At 38.3% G+C, this 18,987-nt stretch overlaps 1 protein-coding gene across 4 annotated transcripts in view; it reads left to right on the top strand.

The window, feature by feature from the left end:
* The window catches only part of BTLA (B and T lymphocyte associated), a 34,008-nt gene extending 16,411 nt beyond the window's left edge, over positions 1-17,597 (top strand). For 2 of the 4 annotated variants that reach the window (XM_021934046.2, XM_021934049.2), the window contains exons 3-6: positions 3,829-4,143; positions 12,206-12,367; positions 13,759-13,805; positions 17,143-17,597. In XM_021934046.2, the coding sequence (XP_021789738.2) occupies positions 3,829-4,143; positions 12,206-12,367; positions 13,759-13,805; positions 17,143-17,418 (800 nt within the window). In that variant the 3' untranslated portion in view covers positions 17,419-17,597. The remainder of the gene's footprint in view (positions 1-3,828; positions 4,144-12,205; positions 12,368-13,758; positions 13,806-17,142) is intronic. The other 2 variants (XM_021934048.2, XM_003893921.5) reach the window with 2 other exon arrangements.
* The last annotated feature ends 1,390 nt before the right edge of the window (positions 17,598-18,987 follow it).

The following is an 18,987-nucleotide window of genomic DNA, read 5'->3' as shown; positions in this document are numbered from 1 at the left end:
CCCTTTCTCTTCATTTTTTTGAAAACCTCATCCTTATAACTTACCTTTCAGTTTGGTTTCATTTTAGTTCTGAACTTTTGGAAGCAACTCAATTAAGAAGTCTTAAAGTGAACTTGTTTGAGGTCTCAAAGCAGTTATAAGTAAGTAAATATTAAGAGGTTCTAAAAGTTTTCTGCAGGTCCTTTTTCTCACTCTGATTCCTGGAAACTCAATCAAGTTTCTATTAATCTGAGCAGAGATTAATCAGATGTGAGCAGGAAGGGTTTTTAAGTAGGATGTTAGTGAAAGGTATATTAGGTGTAAGAAAATAGATACAATGAGAATATTTATGCTGGCAAGGAGGGTGTAGAAATGAGGTGAAACCTTGTTCTGGATAGACATGTATGTGAAACTCAGGGTCAAAAGTTGCTCCTTGGTTCAACATCTGACAAGCTGTGTGATCACAGGCAAGGCCTTTAGCTGTCTTTGTATTTAAAAGAGAGTTTTGGCTATAATCTCTGTTACGCTTATGTCATTATAATGTATGATACTGTAAATCTATTCAGAAGAATACATGAAAATGAGTGAAATATAAAAATGAAGGAGATGGATTAGACATATTGCTAAGAGGGGGGTAGTTCAAAACGTAGAAATAAAGGCTAAGAAAGAACTGTAAGAGTGGAGAAAAAATAATTTAAAAGAAAATACTTTTAGGATCATGTGCTTAGCCTTAACTTTACTGGAAAATAAAAAAAATACAAATCAACACAAAGTGCATAACTAAAGGGAAATGAGGAACAAGCCATTGGAAACTGGAGTAAAGGCCATCCTTGTCATACAGTTCCTAAGAACTTGGTGGAAGTGTATCTATGTCTTAGGACTTTACGGAAAGCAGAAATTAAGAGCAATCATTTAGGATATCTGGTGGAAGAAATATCTAAGCCTCAAAGCATTTAGGCTGCTGTGTGGCTACTTTTAACTGCTTACAGTAAGAGGCAGGAGGGGAAAAAATGACTTAAACATGGAATTTATAATTAAAAGAGAAGTGGAATAGAAAGATTTGGAAAATTCACTGCCTAGCCATATAAAAAGTGAAAAGGTATGTTTGGGAGAAAATACTAAGGGTGTGGCCTAGTGAACATTGTTAAAGCGATTAATACGGATAGAAGGGAGTGTAGTACTATTCAAGAAGTTGCGAAAAAGGCGCTGAAGGCATTTCAAAGCCTTTGAGGCTGCCCCTCCCATCATAGGCTCAGAGCTCAGAGGGCAAATTGGTTTCAGAGGAAACTGGAGTGCCTTTTACAGGATTGCTGCCCAGATCTGCCGCAGGTTTCTGCTCTCTGAATCAATGTACTTTGTAATCTCCCCCACCCTTAAGAAGGTTCTTTATAATCTCCCCCAACCTTAAGAAGGTTCTTTGTAATCTCCCCAACCTTGAGAATGTTCTTTGTGAGATCACCCCTTGCCCCCAAAACGTTGCTCTTAACTCCACCGCCTATCCCAAAACCTATAAGAACTAATGATAATCCCACCACACTGTGCCGACTCTCTTTTTTTTTTTTTTTTTTTTTTTGAGACGGAGTCTTGCTCTGCCGCCCAGGCTGGAGTACAGTGGCCGGATCTCAGCTCACTGCAAGCTCCGCCTCCCGGGTTCACGCCATTCTCCTGCCTCAGCCTCCCGAGTAGCTGGGACTACAGGCGCCTGCCACCTCGCCCGGCTAGTTTTTTGTATTTTTAGTAGAGACGGGGTTTCACCGTGTTAGCCAGGATGGTCTCGATCTCCTGACCTCGTGATCCGCCCATCTCGGCCTCCCAAAGTGCTGGGATTACAGGCTTGAGCCACCGCGCCCGGCCTGCCGACTCTCTTTTGGGACTCGGCCCGCCTGCACCCAGGTGAAATAAACAGCCTTGTGGCTCCCACAAAGCCGTTTGGTGATCTCTTCACACGGACACATGAGACACTGTCTTAGTCTGTTTTCTGCTACTATAACCGAATACCTGAGATTGGATAATTTATGAATCATGGAAGTTTTACTTGGCTCATGGCTCTGTAGGCTGAGAAGTCCAGAGAAGGGTGGGGGAGATTACAAAGTACCAGCACAGTGCTCCTTGGCTGCTCCAGCTATGGCTCAAGTGAACCCAGGTGCAGTTCAACCCACTACTCCGTAAGGTGCAATTGGTAAACCTTGGTGGCACGCACTTGTTAAGTGTGCAGGCTAGCAGAATGCAAGAAGCGTGGGCCACAACTTCCTCCATGTAGATTTCAAAGAATGTTGTGGACAGCCTGAGGGCCCAGGAAAAGTCCACTCACATGGCAGTGCCAAGTGGAGGCATGAGAGTGGACCTCCACTGAGACCTGAGAACTGTGGAGCTATTAGCCTGAAGCATTAGCCTGGGAGAGCGCAAGCAGGAGTCTCTAACTTGTGAGTGCTGAAGCATCAACCAAGGCCAGCAATGCCATTTTATTTCTCTATTGGGTTTTGGACTTACTTGGGACGTGTTACTTTCTCATTTTTGCCTATTTCTCCCTTTTGGAATGGGAATATCTATCTTATATCTGTCCTACTACTGTATTTTGGAAGTAGATAACTTGTTTTGATTTCACAGGATCATAGTTGGAGGGAATATGCTTCACAGTGAATCGTGCCTTGAATCTTACCTATATCTGATTTAGATAAGACTCTGAATTTGGCATTTTGAGTTGATTCTGGAATAAATTAAAACTTTTGGGGCTATTGAGATGGAATGAATGTATTTTGTATGTGAAAAGAACATGAGTTTTGGGGGACCAGGGACAGAATGCTATAGTTTGAATGCCCCCTCCAAAATTCATATTGAAATTTTATTGCCATTGTAACAGTATTATGAGGTGGAACCTTTAAGACATCAGTAGATTATGAATGTATTTAATGCCCTTATTGTAGGAATAGATTAGTTATCATGGGAGTGGGTGCCTGATAAAAGGATAAATTTTGGCCCCCATTTTTCTCTGTCTTGTGTGCTCCCTTCCACCTTCTGCTTTCTGTCATGAGATAATGCAGCACAAAGGCCTCTGCTAGATGCTGGCACCATGCTCTTGGACTTCTCAGCCTACAGAGCCATGAGCCAAGTAAAACTTCCATGATTCATAAATTATCCAATCTCAGGTATTCGATTATAGTAGCAGAAAACAGACTAAGACAGTGTCTCACGTGTCCGTGTGAAGAGATCACCAAACGGCTTTGTGTGAGCCACAAGGCTGTTTATTTCACCTGGGTGCAGGCGGGCCGAGTCCCAAAAGAGAGTCAGCACAGTGTGGTGGGATTATCATTAGTTCTTATAGGTTTTGGGATAGGCGGTGGAGTTAAGAGCAATGTTTTGGGGGCAAGGGGTGATCTCACAAAGAACATTCTCAAGGTTGGGGAGATTACAAAGAACCTTCTTAAGGTTGGGGGAGATTATAAAGAACCTTCTTAAGGGTGGGGAGATTACAAAGTACATTGATCAGTTAGGGTGGGGCAGAAACAAATCACAATGGTGGAACGTAATCAGTTAAGACTATTTTCACTTCTTTTGTGGATCTTCAGTTGCTTCAGGCCATCTGGATGTATACATGTAAGTCACTGGGGATATGATGGCTTAGCTTGGGCTCGGAGGCCTGACAGAGGATTAAATGATTTATTTCACCTTTTAAACATATTTATTAGGTGCCTAATACGTATGAGACATTCTGCTAGTGAGGCTTAATTACTAGAAATTGGGGAATTGTTTTTGAAAATTACCAAATAATGCTTGAGAACTAATGAAGTCACATATATATGGTACTTCCAGAAGAACATATTTGATTTTAGTTTTGTTTTTATCTTTTAGGCGAAGAATCATGCGATGTACAGCTTTATATAAAGAGACAATCCTATCACTCCATCTTCGCAGGAGATCCCTTTAAACTAGAATGCCCTGTGAAATACTGTGCTCACAGGCCTCATGTGACTTGGTGCAAGCTCAATGGAACAACATGTGTCAAACTTGAAGGTAGACACACAAGTTGGAAACAAGAGAAGAACCTTTCATTTTTTATTCTACATTTTGAACCAGTGCTTCCTAGTGACAATGGGTCATACCGCTGTTCTGCAAATTTTCTGTCTGCTATCATTGAAAGCCACTCAACAACTCTTTATGTGACAGGTGAGTTCTCAATATCTAGACCATCTGATATTTTTCTCATAATGTTTCCAGGAAGAGGGGGATTCAGTTTCTCAAGTGATTATGTTAGAAAGTCAATTCCCATAGCACATCTGAAATCTGCTACACCTCACAGATTGTTATGTGCCAGTGTGTACATATGTGTGTGTATGTGTGTGTTTGAGATGAGTGAGATAGAGGAGAGTAGAGAAATAGATAATAAAAGTTATTGTTTTTGACTTTAGGGATTATAAAATTTATTTCATAAGTCCAAAAGTAGACCACTGAAATATCGAAAAAATTATAAAGTGAATACCTATAGGTGCTAATAGCTCTGTGATTCTTTGTCTTTGGTTTCTTTTCTTTTCTTTTCTTTTCTTCCCATTTTTCTCTTCTTTACTTTTGTTCATTACAATTTCTTGAATTTATGTTTGTGGTGCTTCAGCAGTTACACACTTCTTAATAGTTCACAGTTTGTTTAGAGGAAAAACAGCAAACAACTAACCTGGCTTCCTAATGATTTTCTGGGAATATTCAGAGCTTCATCTCTCTCCCCTGTTCCCCAACAGAGGCCTTTAATGTGCTTTGACAACTGAGGAAGGACAGATAGAAGTTAAGCTGGGGGAAACCAAGCTGAATAAAACATGAAAAAATACATAGAGAGGGGAGTAAGTGAGAGTAAAAAACATTTGGTTTATAAAAATTTTATAGCCAACATCATATTCAGTGGTGAAAGGCTTAGAGCTTTCCCCCCTAAGAGCAGGAACAAGACGTGGATTCTCGCTTTTGCCATTTCAATTTAACATTAAACTGCAAGTTCTAGCCAGAGCAAATAGGCAAGAACAGGAAATAAAAGGTATCTAACTTAGAAAAAAAGAAGTAAAACTTTATTCACAGATGGCATGAACTTACGTGTAGAAAAATTCTTAAAAATTTATTTAAAACTATTAAAGCTAATACATGAATTTAGCAATTCCACATGATACAGGATCAACACACAAAAATCAGTGATATTTCTGTACACTAGCAATAAACAATCCACAAAGAAAATCAAGGAAACAGTTCCATTTACCATAGCATCAAAAATAATAAAATATTTAAGAATAAATTTAACCAAAGAGGTACAAGAGTTGTACACTGAACAAAGAAAACATGGCTGAAAGAAATTCAAGAATATGTAAATAAATACAAAGACATTCTGTATTCATGGACTGAAAGATGTAATATTGCAAAGATAGCAATATTCCCCAAGGTGATCTGCAGATTCAATGCGGTTCCACTAAAATCCTAACAGCTTTTTCTTGCTATTGCAGAAATAAAAAAGCTGATCCTAAAATTCACAGTGAGTTGCAACAGACCCAGAATTGCCAAAACACTCTTGAAAAAGAACAAAATTGAAGCTAAGACTTCCCTATTTCAAAACTTACTACAAAATGACAGTAAAAAAAAAAACACAGTAGAACTGTCATATGGATAGACAAAGAGATCAATGCAAATAGAATTCAGAGTCCAGAATAAACTCCACATATCTGTAGTCAATTGATTTTTGATAAGGGTGCCAAGATTTTTCAGTGGGTAAAGAATAGTCTCAATAAATGGTGCCAGGATAATTGGATATTCATATGTAAAAGAATGAATTTGAACCCTCATCTCACACCATATTTTAAGAAATCAAAATGTCAGAGATTTAAGTAGAAGAGCTAAAACTATAAAAACTACATTATATAAAACAATAAAACTCTGGTTTCTTAGGAGAAAACATAGGGATAAATATTTCTGATCTTGGATTTAGTAGTGCTTTCTTAGATATGATTACAAAAGCGTAATCAACAATAACACCAAAAATAGATAAATTGGACTTCATAAAAATTAAACACTTGTGCATCAAAAGGCACTAAAATTCAACAACAAATAGACTGGCAACTAATTTTAAAATGAGCAAAGGACTTGAATAGACATTTCATCAAAGAAAATACATAAATGGCCAATAAACATGTGAAAAAAAATGCTCCATGTCATTAGTTACTGGAGATTTGCAAATCAAAACCACAATGAAAACCCACTTCATACCCATTGAATGACTAGAATAAAAAAAAAATAGAAAATAAGAAGTGTTAGCAAGGATGTGAAGAAATAGAAACCCCATCCATTGCTGATGAGAATGTAAAATGGTGCAGTAACTTTAGAAAGTGGTCTAACAGTTCCTCAAAAGATAAAACCTAGTTGTCACAGTACCCAGTAATTCTATTCCTAGGTAAATATTCAAATGAAGTTAAAATATCTGTTTGCACAAATCCTTGTGCGTGAATGTTTATCACAGCACTATTCACAATAGCCAAAAGGTGGAAACAACCTAAATGTTCAACTGATGAATGGATAAAGGAAATGTAGTTTATCCACACATGGAATATTATTCAGTCATGAAAAGGAATGAAGTACTAACGTATGTTACAACATTGATGAACCTCAGAAGCATTATGCTAAGTAAAAGAAGATGTACACAAAAGTTTACATATGATGTGATTCTGTTTATATGAAATGCCCCAAATAGGCAAATCCATAGAGACAGAAAATAAATTGGTGGTTGCCAGGGGCTGAGGAAATAAAGAATGTGGCATGACTACTTAATAGGTAGAAAGTTTCCTTTTGGGGTGATGAATATGTTCTGAATCTAGATCGTAGTCATGTTTACACAACATTGTGAATATCTTAAATGCCATCTAATTGTACATTTTAAATGATTAAAATGGTAATTTTTGTGTTATATGTATTTTACCACAATAAAAATATATTTGGATCAAAAAAGAGCGCCCTTTAATTATAAGAAATAAGGTGGAGTTTCTTTCGTTGCTCATAAATTGACCCTTATGGTTATTGGGAAGAAAAATTTCAAAAGAGGGTTATTGCAATGGTAGCATGGCTGAACTCTAGATGCACCCTCATACAGTTTAGTTCCTTTATGGACATCATTCACTTGAATGCATACATTTTACAACTGTTCTTTTTAACGTTAATTTATTACTTTCTATGCTTACTTTTGAGTGTCTTGCAACTCCCCCAAATTAGCACAATGAAGGAACCCATTTAAATTCTTTTAAAATGCTTTAAGTCAGTTTAAAATTTCTTACAGCAGCCCCATGAAAAAATGCAGAGCACTTTAGTGATAGCAGCAACCTTCAATTATGAAATATAGAAATATAGAAGAAATCGATGGCAGAGTTAGGGACTCCGCTTTTGCAAATACAGCGTCAAGCTCAGTGCTAGTTACTTGTGACCATCCATGCACTGGCTGATAAACCCCTTCAGGATGGAGGCTGTGTCTTAAACATCTCTGCTCTGTATGATGGATGTCAGGGTACCTGGAACATGGTAGGGCCTCACTAAATATTTCTTTGTAAATGAATTAAAGAATATAGTATATGCAAAGCACAAACATTGTCTTCATCAACCTGGAGAAGCCTATATTAAGGATATATGGAATGAACACCTTCTGGAAATAATTGCATTATTAATTCACATTAATGAAACAAAATATTGAAATTTTAACAAATACTGTTTTGTAAACAGGCAAAATAAATTACAAAAATAAGGAAAATCTGCAAAATGTTAATTCTAGAATGATATATACTATTGAATAAATAAGTGCTATTAACTACTTTATATAATATATTAACATAATGTATAATAAAATTAAATGTTGAGGCATTGAGTCTACCTTCCTTGGAAGAGAAGCCTTCTTGTGTAATTCAGTCTTTCTTTATGGGAACTAATCTACTTCTATACGAGAGATGAATTTAGCCAAGGTCAGATGCAAGGTCAGAAGTTAATAATTAATTGCGATACAAAAGTCTGTTACACAAAAGTAACTTTACAATTTCTGCTCTATCCCTATTTGGGTCATTCATGACAACTAAAGATAGTCTATAGTTTGTAAAGTGCATAAAGGTGCCTATTCTAGGGATCAAGTTGGGGCTGAGATTAGGATCAACAGTCTATCTATTTTGTGGAGGAAAGAGCCCAACTTTAGGGGAAAGGGAATAACATTCCCTCCTAATTCCTGTGCCCTGGGGGTTTTATGGAACAAAGTACCGGAAGTATGAAGTGGTGAAAGAGAAAGTCTAAGAGCTAAATAGGAGACATGAAGGGCCTTGTCAGTTTTTTTTCGAACATTTCAACTCCTAGTTTCCTACTCACCTACCCTTCTTATCACTCCCTTCCTTATCAGTTTGTTAATTAATGCTCTTGATCCTTATGGAAAATCCCAGAGAATTTTCTTTGCTTCCTACTCTTGTCTCTCCACAACATTCCACTCTGTCATGTGTTTCCTCCAATTGCTTCTATGAGCATCTGACACCATCATTATCTTCCTTCTACATAATTCCAATAAATTCTATGATTGGACTCTTTGTCTTTAGTGTTTCCCCATTTTGGTCCATTTCAGCCAAATACATTTAATTTACCTCATGTCCTTCGTAACACCACTCTCTTGCATAGCATCCCCAGTGCTCACAATATTCGGCTCTTCTTTGTTAACCAGCACTCAAAATCTTCCAGAGTTTGATCCCACCACCTTTCTAGATTGTTTCTGCATTCCATATAGAGCCTCTCAACTCTAGCCTAATGGCCTTACTTGCCATAACCACATCTTCATCATAGCCCTGCCTATGCTGCTCTTGCCACTTATAGAGCACCCATTCATCTGTCTCCACCTATGGAAATTCTACCCCTCCTTTCAATCTCAGCTCATTTTCCAAGTTCTTACGAAAGCCTTTCATGATCACCTGAAGGGAAGGGATCACTCCCTTTTACCAATTTGTATGCCATTTAAGGTCTGTGCCTCTCATTTATCATTTCCTTTCACTGTAGTAATGTGTGGAAATGTGTTTTAGGTCCCATGAAAGATTATAATGTCTTGGAAGGCAGGAATTTGTGGAATATTTCTTTTTTTTTCCTACTTCCTTCACTAAAGGTAAATTGTTTAGGAATTAACTTTAATTTAAACTCTGTGTGAATTTAAAACTAATTTAATCTAGGTGTGCATTTTTCTTCAGTAAAGTGGTGAAAACAAAAATAACAGGGAGGGTCAAAGAAAAATTCTTTTTCCTTCTGAACCTGAAAGTGCTTAGTGAACCAAGTATAAGGTGAGGAGAAAAATATATTTTGGAAATAAGTTTAAGGACCATGCTTTTCATAAAGAAATTTTGGAGGTCTGATAAAAAATATTTTATTTTTTCCTGTGAAATATATTTCCAAAGTGATTTTGGACATTTTCTTGTTTTTGTATGTGACCCTCTTTTGCTGTTTATGTTCAAGTTAAAAGTTCATGTAAGAACAGGTCTGTGACAGTGTTGGGGCTTGGATGCTCTTGGGAAAGCACTATTCTCCCAAAACAAAGAAAAGCATCTTGTAAAACAAGCCAAAGTCCTAGGGGAAAAGTTGACAGAGCTGGGGAACAGTCATTGAAACATCCATTGGCCTGCCACTTCACCCTTCCCAAACTTCCTTTCGTCAGTTTCTGATTAAGAACTTCCCCAAGGCTGGGCATGGTTGCTCACACCTGTAATCCTAGCACTTTGGGAGGCCGAGGCGGACAAATCACTTGAGGTCAGGAGTTTGAGACCAGCCTGGTTAACATGCTGAAACCCTATCTCTACTAAAAATACAAAAAATTAGCTGCACATGGTGGCAGGCACCTGTAATCCCAACTACTCAGAAGGCTAAAGCAGGAGAATCACTTGAACCCAGGAGGTGGAGGCTGCAGTGAATCGAGATTGCACCACTGCACTCCAGCCTGGGTGATAGAGCGAGACTCCGTCTCAAAAAAAAAAAGAAAAATGAAAAAAGAACTTCCTCAAAATGTGATCATTATCTGTGGCAGGAAAGTGGGTGTGAAGTGAGAGGGCAGGAAGTCCTTGTGGACTTCCACCCTGATTTGGAGCACCTGCTGAATGTGCCTCTTTTTATTCCAGGTGTCAGAGGTATCATTGTACAGACTATACTGTGTCCTTATGCTTAAGGAATGGGGAAGAGGAGATCAAAGCAGATAGACGAAGGTTGTGTTGTATTTACAGTCTTTCAGTGAGCTTCAAAATAAGCCCAGGAATTTACTTTGTGTCAATAATCTTGGGGTGATGTTCCACAAATGATGCTAACTTATCTTGAGATGGATTGTTGGATTCTCTGGTAGTGTGCAAACACTGGAATCCTCCCCAAGGCTAGCTCTGGTTTTGGACATACGCAAGTGTACACTCTCATCATTTTCTCAATCAATTTCAGTTCTTTTTCTTGTTTCTCTATTTCAGAACAAACTCAAAATAAGTTAGAGGAGTTTTGAATTTGTTCTGAAATAGAGAAAGAGTTTGTTCTGAATTAGTTTTATTTGATCAAACTAATCAAGTAAAATTAAGGAAATTAGTTTTTTGGGGGGGTTAAAGAAGTAACAGAAGTTGGATCTTCTTGATCCAGCAGATTTGTTTGTATTAGGATATCTGTTGTAGAAACCTAGTCCCCATTACTATCCAAGACTCTCCCCCAGACAGCTGTTTCTGGCACTCCTGGCAGTGGTTTGACTGATCACTAACTAAACAGCAGCTGCAGCATCAATAGACAACATTTGTTACCACTCTGAATAACCAAACCACTTTTTGTGCAGCTTCAATTGCCCTTAATCATTTTTACCCCAAACCCAAGCATCTAGCGAAACAAAATAACATTATAATAGAATTAATATAATTTTGTTTTGTTTTGTTTTTTTGAGATGGAGTCTCACTCTGTCACCCAGGCTGAGTGCAGTGGTATCATATCGGTTCACTGAAGTCTCCAGCTACCGAGTTCAAGCGATTCTCCTGTCTCAGCCTCCCATGTACCTGGGATTACAGATGCACACCACCACACCCAGCTAATTTTTGTATTTTTAGTAGAGACGGGGCTTCATCATTTTGGCCAGGCTGGTCTCAAACGCCTGACCTCAAGTGATCCATCCACCTCGGCCTCCCAAAGTGCTGAAATTACAGGTGTGAGCCACCAGGCCGGACCTTATAATATCTTACTCCAGTATTTTTCATACTGTGTTAACAGTAACCCAAAAAAAAAAAAAAAATAGATCTTACATCACAACCCATAATACACACAAATATAAAAAAGTTTCATAAGGTCTTACTTAACTGTAAGACAGAGTTTCTCCATTGACATTTTGATCTGGATAGTGTTTTGTTGCACTAAGTGGGGGTTGCATCCTGTATAGTATAGGGTGTTTAGCAGAATCCTTGGTTTCTACTCACTAGTTGCCAGCCCCCTACCTTGTTACAGCCAAAAACGTCTCCAGACATTGCCACATGTTCCCTGGAGCCAAAATTGTCCTGCTTGAGAACCACTGCTCTGGTGTGTGATGCATTCTGATGATTTCTATCCTCTTCTGTTTCCTTTTTTAAAATGCTATTTGTGACCTACTAAATTGTTTCACAACCTGCTAATGAGCTGTGAACAACTGCAGACAAACAGGACCTCAATGCATATCAACATTGATCAGTAGTAATGCGCATTAGCTGTGTGCCATGCAGAGCACTTTTGAGGATATCAAAAGTATTTGGTATTTGGAGATTCTGATAAGTTATGAGACAAGGAAAGGACATTGTGTTGAAGAAACTTGAATTTCATGTTACAAACATGTTGACTTGAGTTCCCATTGCCACTCACTAGCTATCTGACTTGGGTCTATTCTTGGGGCAAAATAAAGACAACGGTTTTCCTACTTAAGTGATGAATATGAGAGTTAGATACCGTAAATACAAAATCTTAAAGAAGTACCTTCTGACAGCTATCATGAAGATTGTTCTGTGGAAGATTAACTCTATCAGAATAAAGAATTTCTGCAAAAGATAAATTATTGCAGAGCCACATCTGCTCAGCAAGAAAGTAAGAGGTGGCTGAGGGCACTGGGATTCTTGAGGAATGCCTCTGAAAGAGAAATGGGGGCACTGGCCTGAAATCTCCTTCATTCAAGTTCTGACAATGCAGAGGGGTGCCGCTGATCCCAATATATCTCGGATTTCCTAACTCTCTTTAGCATTTACTAACATTCCAGATGTAAAAAGTGCCTCAGAACGACCCTCCAAGGACGAAATGGCAAGCAGACCATGGCTCCTGTATAGTTTACTTCCTTTGGGGGGATTGCCTCTACTCATCACTACCTGTTTCTGCCTCTTCTGCTTCCTGAGAAGGCACCAAGGTGGGTTCTATTTTCCCTCTGCCCCCAGTACCACACATTCTTATTTCTGGGGCTAAAGGATTTTTAGTTTCTTCCTGTTGTTTTCTTTCCCAATCCCGTAAACCATGGATAATGATTTCCTAGAAGACAAGTCATACTTGTGCTAAAAAGCCAGATGGGTTGGTTGGGGCTTCCTTGAGTCACGAGAGAGGCATGCTCACCACAGCACAGTGTTCCAGCTAGAGTTGTGGCAAGCACAGCACATTGCTGAGAATTCATCATTCTCTTTGCATCAGTCTTAGGTTTGTGTGAGAAAGAGCTCTTCTAAACCTTAACAGGATTGGAAGTTGAAACAGTCTCTCAGATCAAGATATCTGATTTATTTTGTATTATCCTCTTTTCACAGCCATACCACATCATGCCAGTCCCACACGCACCCTTATCTCATTGAAGAACCAATGTTCCCAGAGAAAATGAATATGTCTGTACTTTCTGTTGCCATTATAAACATAGGCTTGACCTGAATCCTTACCCAACAATAATGCATGTGAAAAATGTGGGTTTGGCTATGATGGGAATGGTGTGATATTTTGAAAATAATTCCTTTCTACTTTTGTAAGAACTCCCTCAATGTCATGACCAAATAAGTAAGAGAGGAAAGCATAGAGAATTCTGATCTAGCTTTGGCCTGAACTACTCAGTTTTCTCTTTCTTTTTTCTTCTCCTCCATTCTTTCCCATTCCTGTTTTCACAACACCAGCGACAGCGTAGTTATAGAAACTGAGCTAGATAGAGCAACCCTTATTCTGTGTGTCACAGGAGTAACCTTTGACTGGGCAAAAGTGCTTCTGACATTTTGGAGTGAGAACTTCTGGAGTTCAGAACCTTCTCTGGATTCTGAAGAATTCTCTCTTACCCCAATTCTTCATCTGCAACTCCATGGCTCTTTCTACAGCCTCTCTGTATCTTTCATCATCTTTCTTGAGACTGCTGGAACCTCTCTTAGAACTTCAGAAAAGGAGTCAGGGATAAGTCTTTTGATTTACCACATTCAAAGTGAACTAGGTAGTAGGAGATCTTGGCTACACAGGTGACAGGACAGCAGCATTTCTGGCATTGAGTATGGAATGTCCCCAGAGCAAGGACTTCCAGTCTCTCGCAAGTGATATACTAGATCCTTCCCCTTCCTCTTAGATATGCCATGGGGCTATATGGACTGAAAAGTGATGACCCAGAGAGAGAGCTGGTCACTGTGAATTCTCACAAACAAGTGTGTGCTAGGCAAAGCAAATTAACAAGCCAAAACTAACAACACTATCCCTGGCATTCAACAGGGTAAGCATGGGTGGCAAGGTGGTTTACTTCTGCTTTCGTTACTCCTTTTGATTACTTCTTTTCCTTTTGTCTTCCAGGAAAGCAAAATGAACTCTCTGACACAACAGGAAGGGAAATTACCCTGGTAAACTTGATGTATCTGTTGAAACAAATGCAATTTGCGTTATACTGTGTTTATGTATTTATTCAATGAATTTATACAACACTTACTATGTGCCAGGCATTATTCTATGTACCACATATATATATATATATATACCCATTTTTAAAGATGTGAATTTTGCATTCTGCTCTCTATGCAGCAAAAGCTCTTTAGGGTTAACAAGTGTCATAATAAATGGTTCTTTGGAAGTTCATGGGAGGCAGTCTAGATCCAAGACAGAAAAGTCAGAGACTGAACCGTACAACCTTGACTCTGCTCTTGCCTATTATGTGGCTTCAGGCTATTCATTTATTTTTTATGTAAACACCTTAAGGTCTTTCTGGAAGAGAGTAGGGAGCTGATGAAAGAATGACCCCATAAATAACTTCATAAAATGGTTAGATATCTTCATAAATAGCACCAGCAAAATAGAGGCATGATCTTTGGCTTAGTTATTATACAGAGGACCCTGGCAATGTGTATGGGCTCATCAAGGAAGGGACCACCCAGACTAAAGGAAGGGAATTTTGGAGTCAATCTTTCCTACAAGGTTTGGAAAATAAATGTAGGCTTTTCTTTTGAGTTGAATGGTATGGAGATATTAGAACTAAAAATGAATGCAAGACGAGGCAATATATTTGTGGAAAAGCATTCTGAAGCCCTCTAATTAAAACTAAACAGTCATAAATGAGATACTGTAAAGGAACTTGATATGTATCTGTGTTTCAGTAAGGAAAAATAGTGATAAAGAGGTAGTAACCCTCTTAAAAATTCCACAAAAGACAAAGTCGATACAGCCAATAATTCTGTATATAATATTAAATGGCATTCAACATTCCCCACCCAGCTGCTTAATTTTAAACCAAACCGAATACACTCAACTTGACAAACTTCTATTAAGTTTTCATGAGCATCAGTAGGTATGTGTTGAGTGCTAAGGCTTTGTTCCCTCAAATAGGGAAATTTTCTTGAATGTTATTTTCTTTCTATAGTAAATAATAATAAAACTTTCATTTGATTACAATAAGGCCAGAGAGCTATGAAATTATTTAAGACAAAAATCTAAATAATTTACTGTGCAAGTAAAACCCAGGTTGGTTAAGCTGTGCACATTTTTCTTCCTGTGTAGACTGGATAAATTACGATTTGAAGCTTAATTCAAAAGAGTATTTTCTGTATGTGCAATTGTTTGGGAAGTTTGTTTTAAAGTGTTTTTGCTTGTCACAAGAATCTGAAGATTTTTGCCCCATTTCAGTTGTCTAGCATTTCAGAAAATAATCAAAAGGATACCATATTAGATCCTTGGGGCTAAATATTTCTTAACATAAAACTAGTATGGGAACCGTGGAGAAATCAAAGTACAGAAAGGAACTGGTATAAACGTGACAGGAAAGGAACTGGTACAAACATAACAGGTACATATGAAAGCCAAAGCTCTGATCTTAATCCAGAATGGTCCTTTGAGGGCGTAAAGTGCTTGCCTAATGAAAACCACTGAATTGTACACTTAAAAGGATGAATTTTATGGCATGTGAATTATATCTAAACATATACTATAAATACAAATTTTAAAGTGCTTTGTATACCGCAACCTGCCATAGGAATGTAAGGTGGGATTGCTGTTTCTGGTTTTATCACCCCTATCCACCACACTGTGGTGCACTGGCCTTGTGGCAGCCAGCCACTTTGACGGGGTGCCACAACAGGGGTGCTGCAGAGCGCTAGATTTTCCTTTGCTCCATTCACTTTAACAAAATGTTTCATGGAAATGAACCCTTTCTTGGGATGAGAGACAGGCAACTGAATTGACAGGCTTAAACAGATTGAAAAGTATCACAGGATCCTTGTTGATAGATTGAGGACTAATGGCTAGTTTTCAGTTCACTTGACAGTCTTCTTAAGTGTGCCACCTACTGACTTCAACCAGGCTCCTTCCAGTGGAGTTGGGAGTACTTTTTCTCTTAGCCAAGCAACCTCTGCCTCTTTCGGTCGCTCAGCCTCACTGTGATGTCTGGGCAGCCACCACATCAGAGGGTGGCACTGTATCAGGAATTATTACCTAGCTTCTCAGGGTAAAGCCAAACATGCTTGCATGATAGAGCTCTGCCAAGGAAATCTGCCACAGACATCCTACTGCACATAGCACAATGGGGATGACAAAGGACCAGATAAAGTGTGTAGACTTTCAGACTGTGTACCTGATACCTTGAAGGAGTTAGGCCAGACGTCAAGAGCATAAATCGATGGGCAAAACTTGAATTTAAAGAACTGAAATAGCCCCTAGGATGAACACATCTTTGTCAGGTGAACCTTTGTATAGGTAGGAGTGGCTAATAAATAACTGCAGAGTGAGAAAACATCAGGACTAATTTTACTGTTTGTTTCTACAAATTCACCTCTTTCTCAGAAGCTCTAAGATATTTGGCTATATTTGAAACTGTAAGAATTTTCTTGCCGGGTGCGGTGGCTCACGCCTATAATCCAGCACTTTGGGAGACCGAAGCGGGTGGATCACGAGGTCAGGAGATTGAGACCGTCCTGGCTAACACGGTGAAACCCTGTCTCTACTAAAAATACAAAAAAAATTAGCCAGGCGAGATGGCGGGTGCCTGTAGTCCCAGCTACTCAGGAGGGAGGCTGAGTCAGGAGAATGGCGTGAACCCGGGAGGTGGAGCTTGCAGTGAGCCGAGATTGCGCCACTGCAGTCCAGCCTGGGCTACAGAGCAAGACTCTGTCACAAAAAAAAAAAAAAAATTATTTTGGTAGGAATAACAACTGGAATATTGTCTTAGAACTTTTTCTAAGCTTTATCTTTCCAAAACTGACATCAATTTTTTAATTTGAGGTCTTAAATTATAATAATGTATCTTGGCTAACTCATAATATTTATTCTTTCTGCCCCCTTCGGGGGTATTTGTTCTGCTTTATCCTTAATCTTTTTATTCTAAACTGCATTAAATGCTATTCATCATATTATAAACTGCCTGAAGTTTTCATAGGATATTTTTTGCTTTTTCCATCAATTTGGGCTATGCTTTTTATCTTAAAGGGGGATTAAAAAATGTTCTGTGACCTCAAAAGTGACCAGTAATAAAGCACAAAATAACTATTTAGGGGTGACATAGTGATTCTCAAGCCTTTCATCCTTTAATAATTGAGATTTAGCTGAAAATGTAGATGTCAGCAGCATACATGAGGGACAGTAGATTATTTCTCAATGGACATGACTCCATTGAAGCCTTTCATTCATAGTTTGCTAATGAATATGCACTACCATGGCCGTAAGTGTCACTTAAAACCATCCTCTTTTCTATTATAGGTTGATGTTCCCTTTAAGAGTGAGCAAACGGAAGCAAGAACCAGGCAAAATTCCCAAGTACTGCTATCAGAAACTGGAATTTATGATAATGAGCCTGACTTTTGTTTCAGGATGCAGGAAGGGTCTGAAGGTTATTCTAATCCATGCCTAGAAGAAAACAAACCGGGCATTATTTATGCTTCCCTGAACCATTCCATCATTGGACTGAACTCAAGACAGGCAAGAAATGTAAAAGAAGCACCGACAGAATATGCATCCATATGTGTGAGGAGTTAAGTCTGTTTCTGACTCCTACAGGAACCATTGAATGATCAGTGTGTTGACATTGTCTGGGCCCAATAGGATGTCAAATAATATTTCTCAATTTGAGAATTTTTACTTTAGAAATGTTCATGTTAGTGCTTGGGTCTTAAGGGTCCATAGGACAAATGATTAAAATTTCTCTCAGAAACTTATTTGGGAGCTTTTTATGTTATAGCCTTGGACAACAAAATCTCTCCAAAGCTGATTGACGTCATGAATAGCAGAATAGTAGAATGTTTAAACTTTAGCCACATTTTACCTAATATACAAACTCGATGTTGCCTTTGAAGCTGTTGGAAAGACTCCGTAGGGAAAAGAGGTTTGTGTTATCTGCATCAGTTCACTACACACTCTTGAAAACAAAATGTACCAATTTGACTAACCAACCACAAATACAGTAATGATTGTATATTTCAAGTCAGTCTTCCATGATAAGAATTTTTTCCTGTGTCAGTCTAAGAATGATGTTTCTTAAATGCAAAGGAGAAATCATTTCAGGCCTGATGTAAGAAAATGAAAATAATAAACGGTGCAATAAAAAGATAGAATATACCAATTGGATGTAGGGTAGATGTTCCCCATACCTGGCAAACAAATGCTTATATCTACTCTGTTAGACTGATAAGTAAATATAGGTGTTAATGGAGCAGTCAACATATAGCACATTTATGAGCAAAGCAGAGACTCATGTTTGGGTCACATAGACTAATGGATAGGAATGTGACATAATGCTGCTGAATTAATATATTTAATATACTTATGGGCATCTGAATAGTTTAAAAGTTAGAATAGGTATTATTGGGTAAGTGAAGATAGCTTAAACTGCTTCATGCTTGACTAGATAGCAAGTTAAAGTGCAATTAATGGAATGGAGGAAAACCCAGAACATTTAATTGGTCAGTAGGGCTCAATATGCTTTCATTCACCACATCTGCATCTTGCTGTTCTTCTTACTAAGGAATCAGGGCAAATCATCTGTAGTGACATATTTTAGTTTGCTAATCATCTATTTTAAAATACTGAGGTTGCAGCCACTTAAGAGTATAGCAAAAGATGGATTCAGATTTTTGGACTTTCCAAAGTACTTGAGCTAAATTATTTCAAAAATAGTCTATAATTTTATTCAACAGTTTGAGACGATTAGAATTCTCAGGTGCTGCTACTGAATAATGTAATAGTCTTCATCCAAAGTGGATAGCAAAGGCTAAAATCCATTTGAACAAATATGTAAGCTGAGCTGCTGCACAAATGAATGTGATGTGTGTGTGTGTGTGTGTGTTTTAGGTGGAGTTGGTGACAACAGACATGGTGCATGAGAAACTGATCAAAATGACATTACATTTTCAGTTTGCTTATGAAGCTCAAAATACTACAGTAAATGGGCCATTAAAGAAAATAATATGTGAAATTATGGAGTTGAGAGTACGCGTGGGGTATACATACAAAAAGAAAAAACTGAGGTTTTGTGGCGGAGAGATTTTCTTAAGTAACACTGGCATTTTTAGTTCCTTAGATTTGGGGGTGCAGATATCCTTTTGAGTC

The sequence above is a fragment of the Papio anubis genome, chromosome 2 (assembly GCF_008728515.1).
Source record: "Papio anubis isolate 15944 chromosome 2, Panubis1.0, whole genome shotgun sequence".
NCBI classification, from domain to species: domain Eukaryota; kingdom Metazoa; phylum Chordata; class Mammalia; order Primates; family Cercopithecidae; genus Papio; species Papio anubis.
The sequence above is the reverse complement of the archived record's forward strand: the minus strand, read 5'-3'. Positions and strand labels throughout refer to the sequence as shown.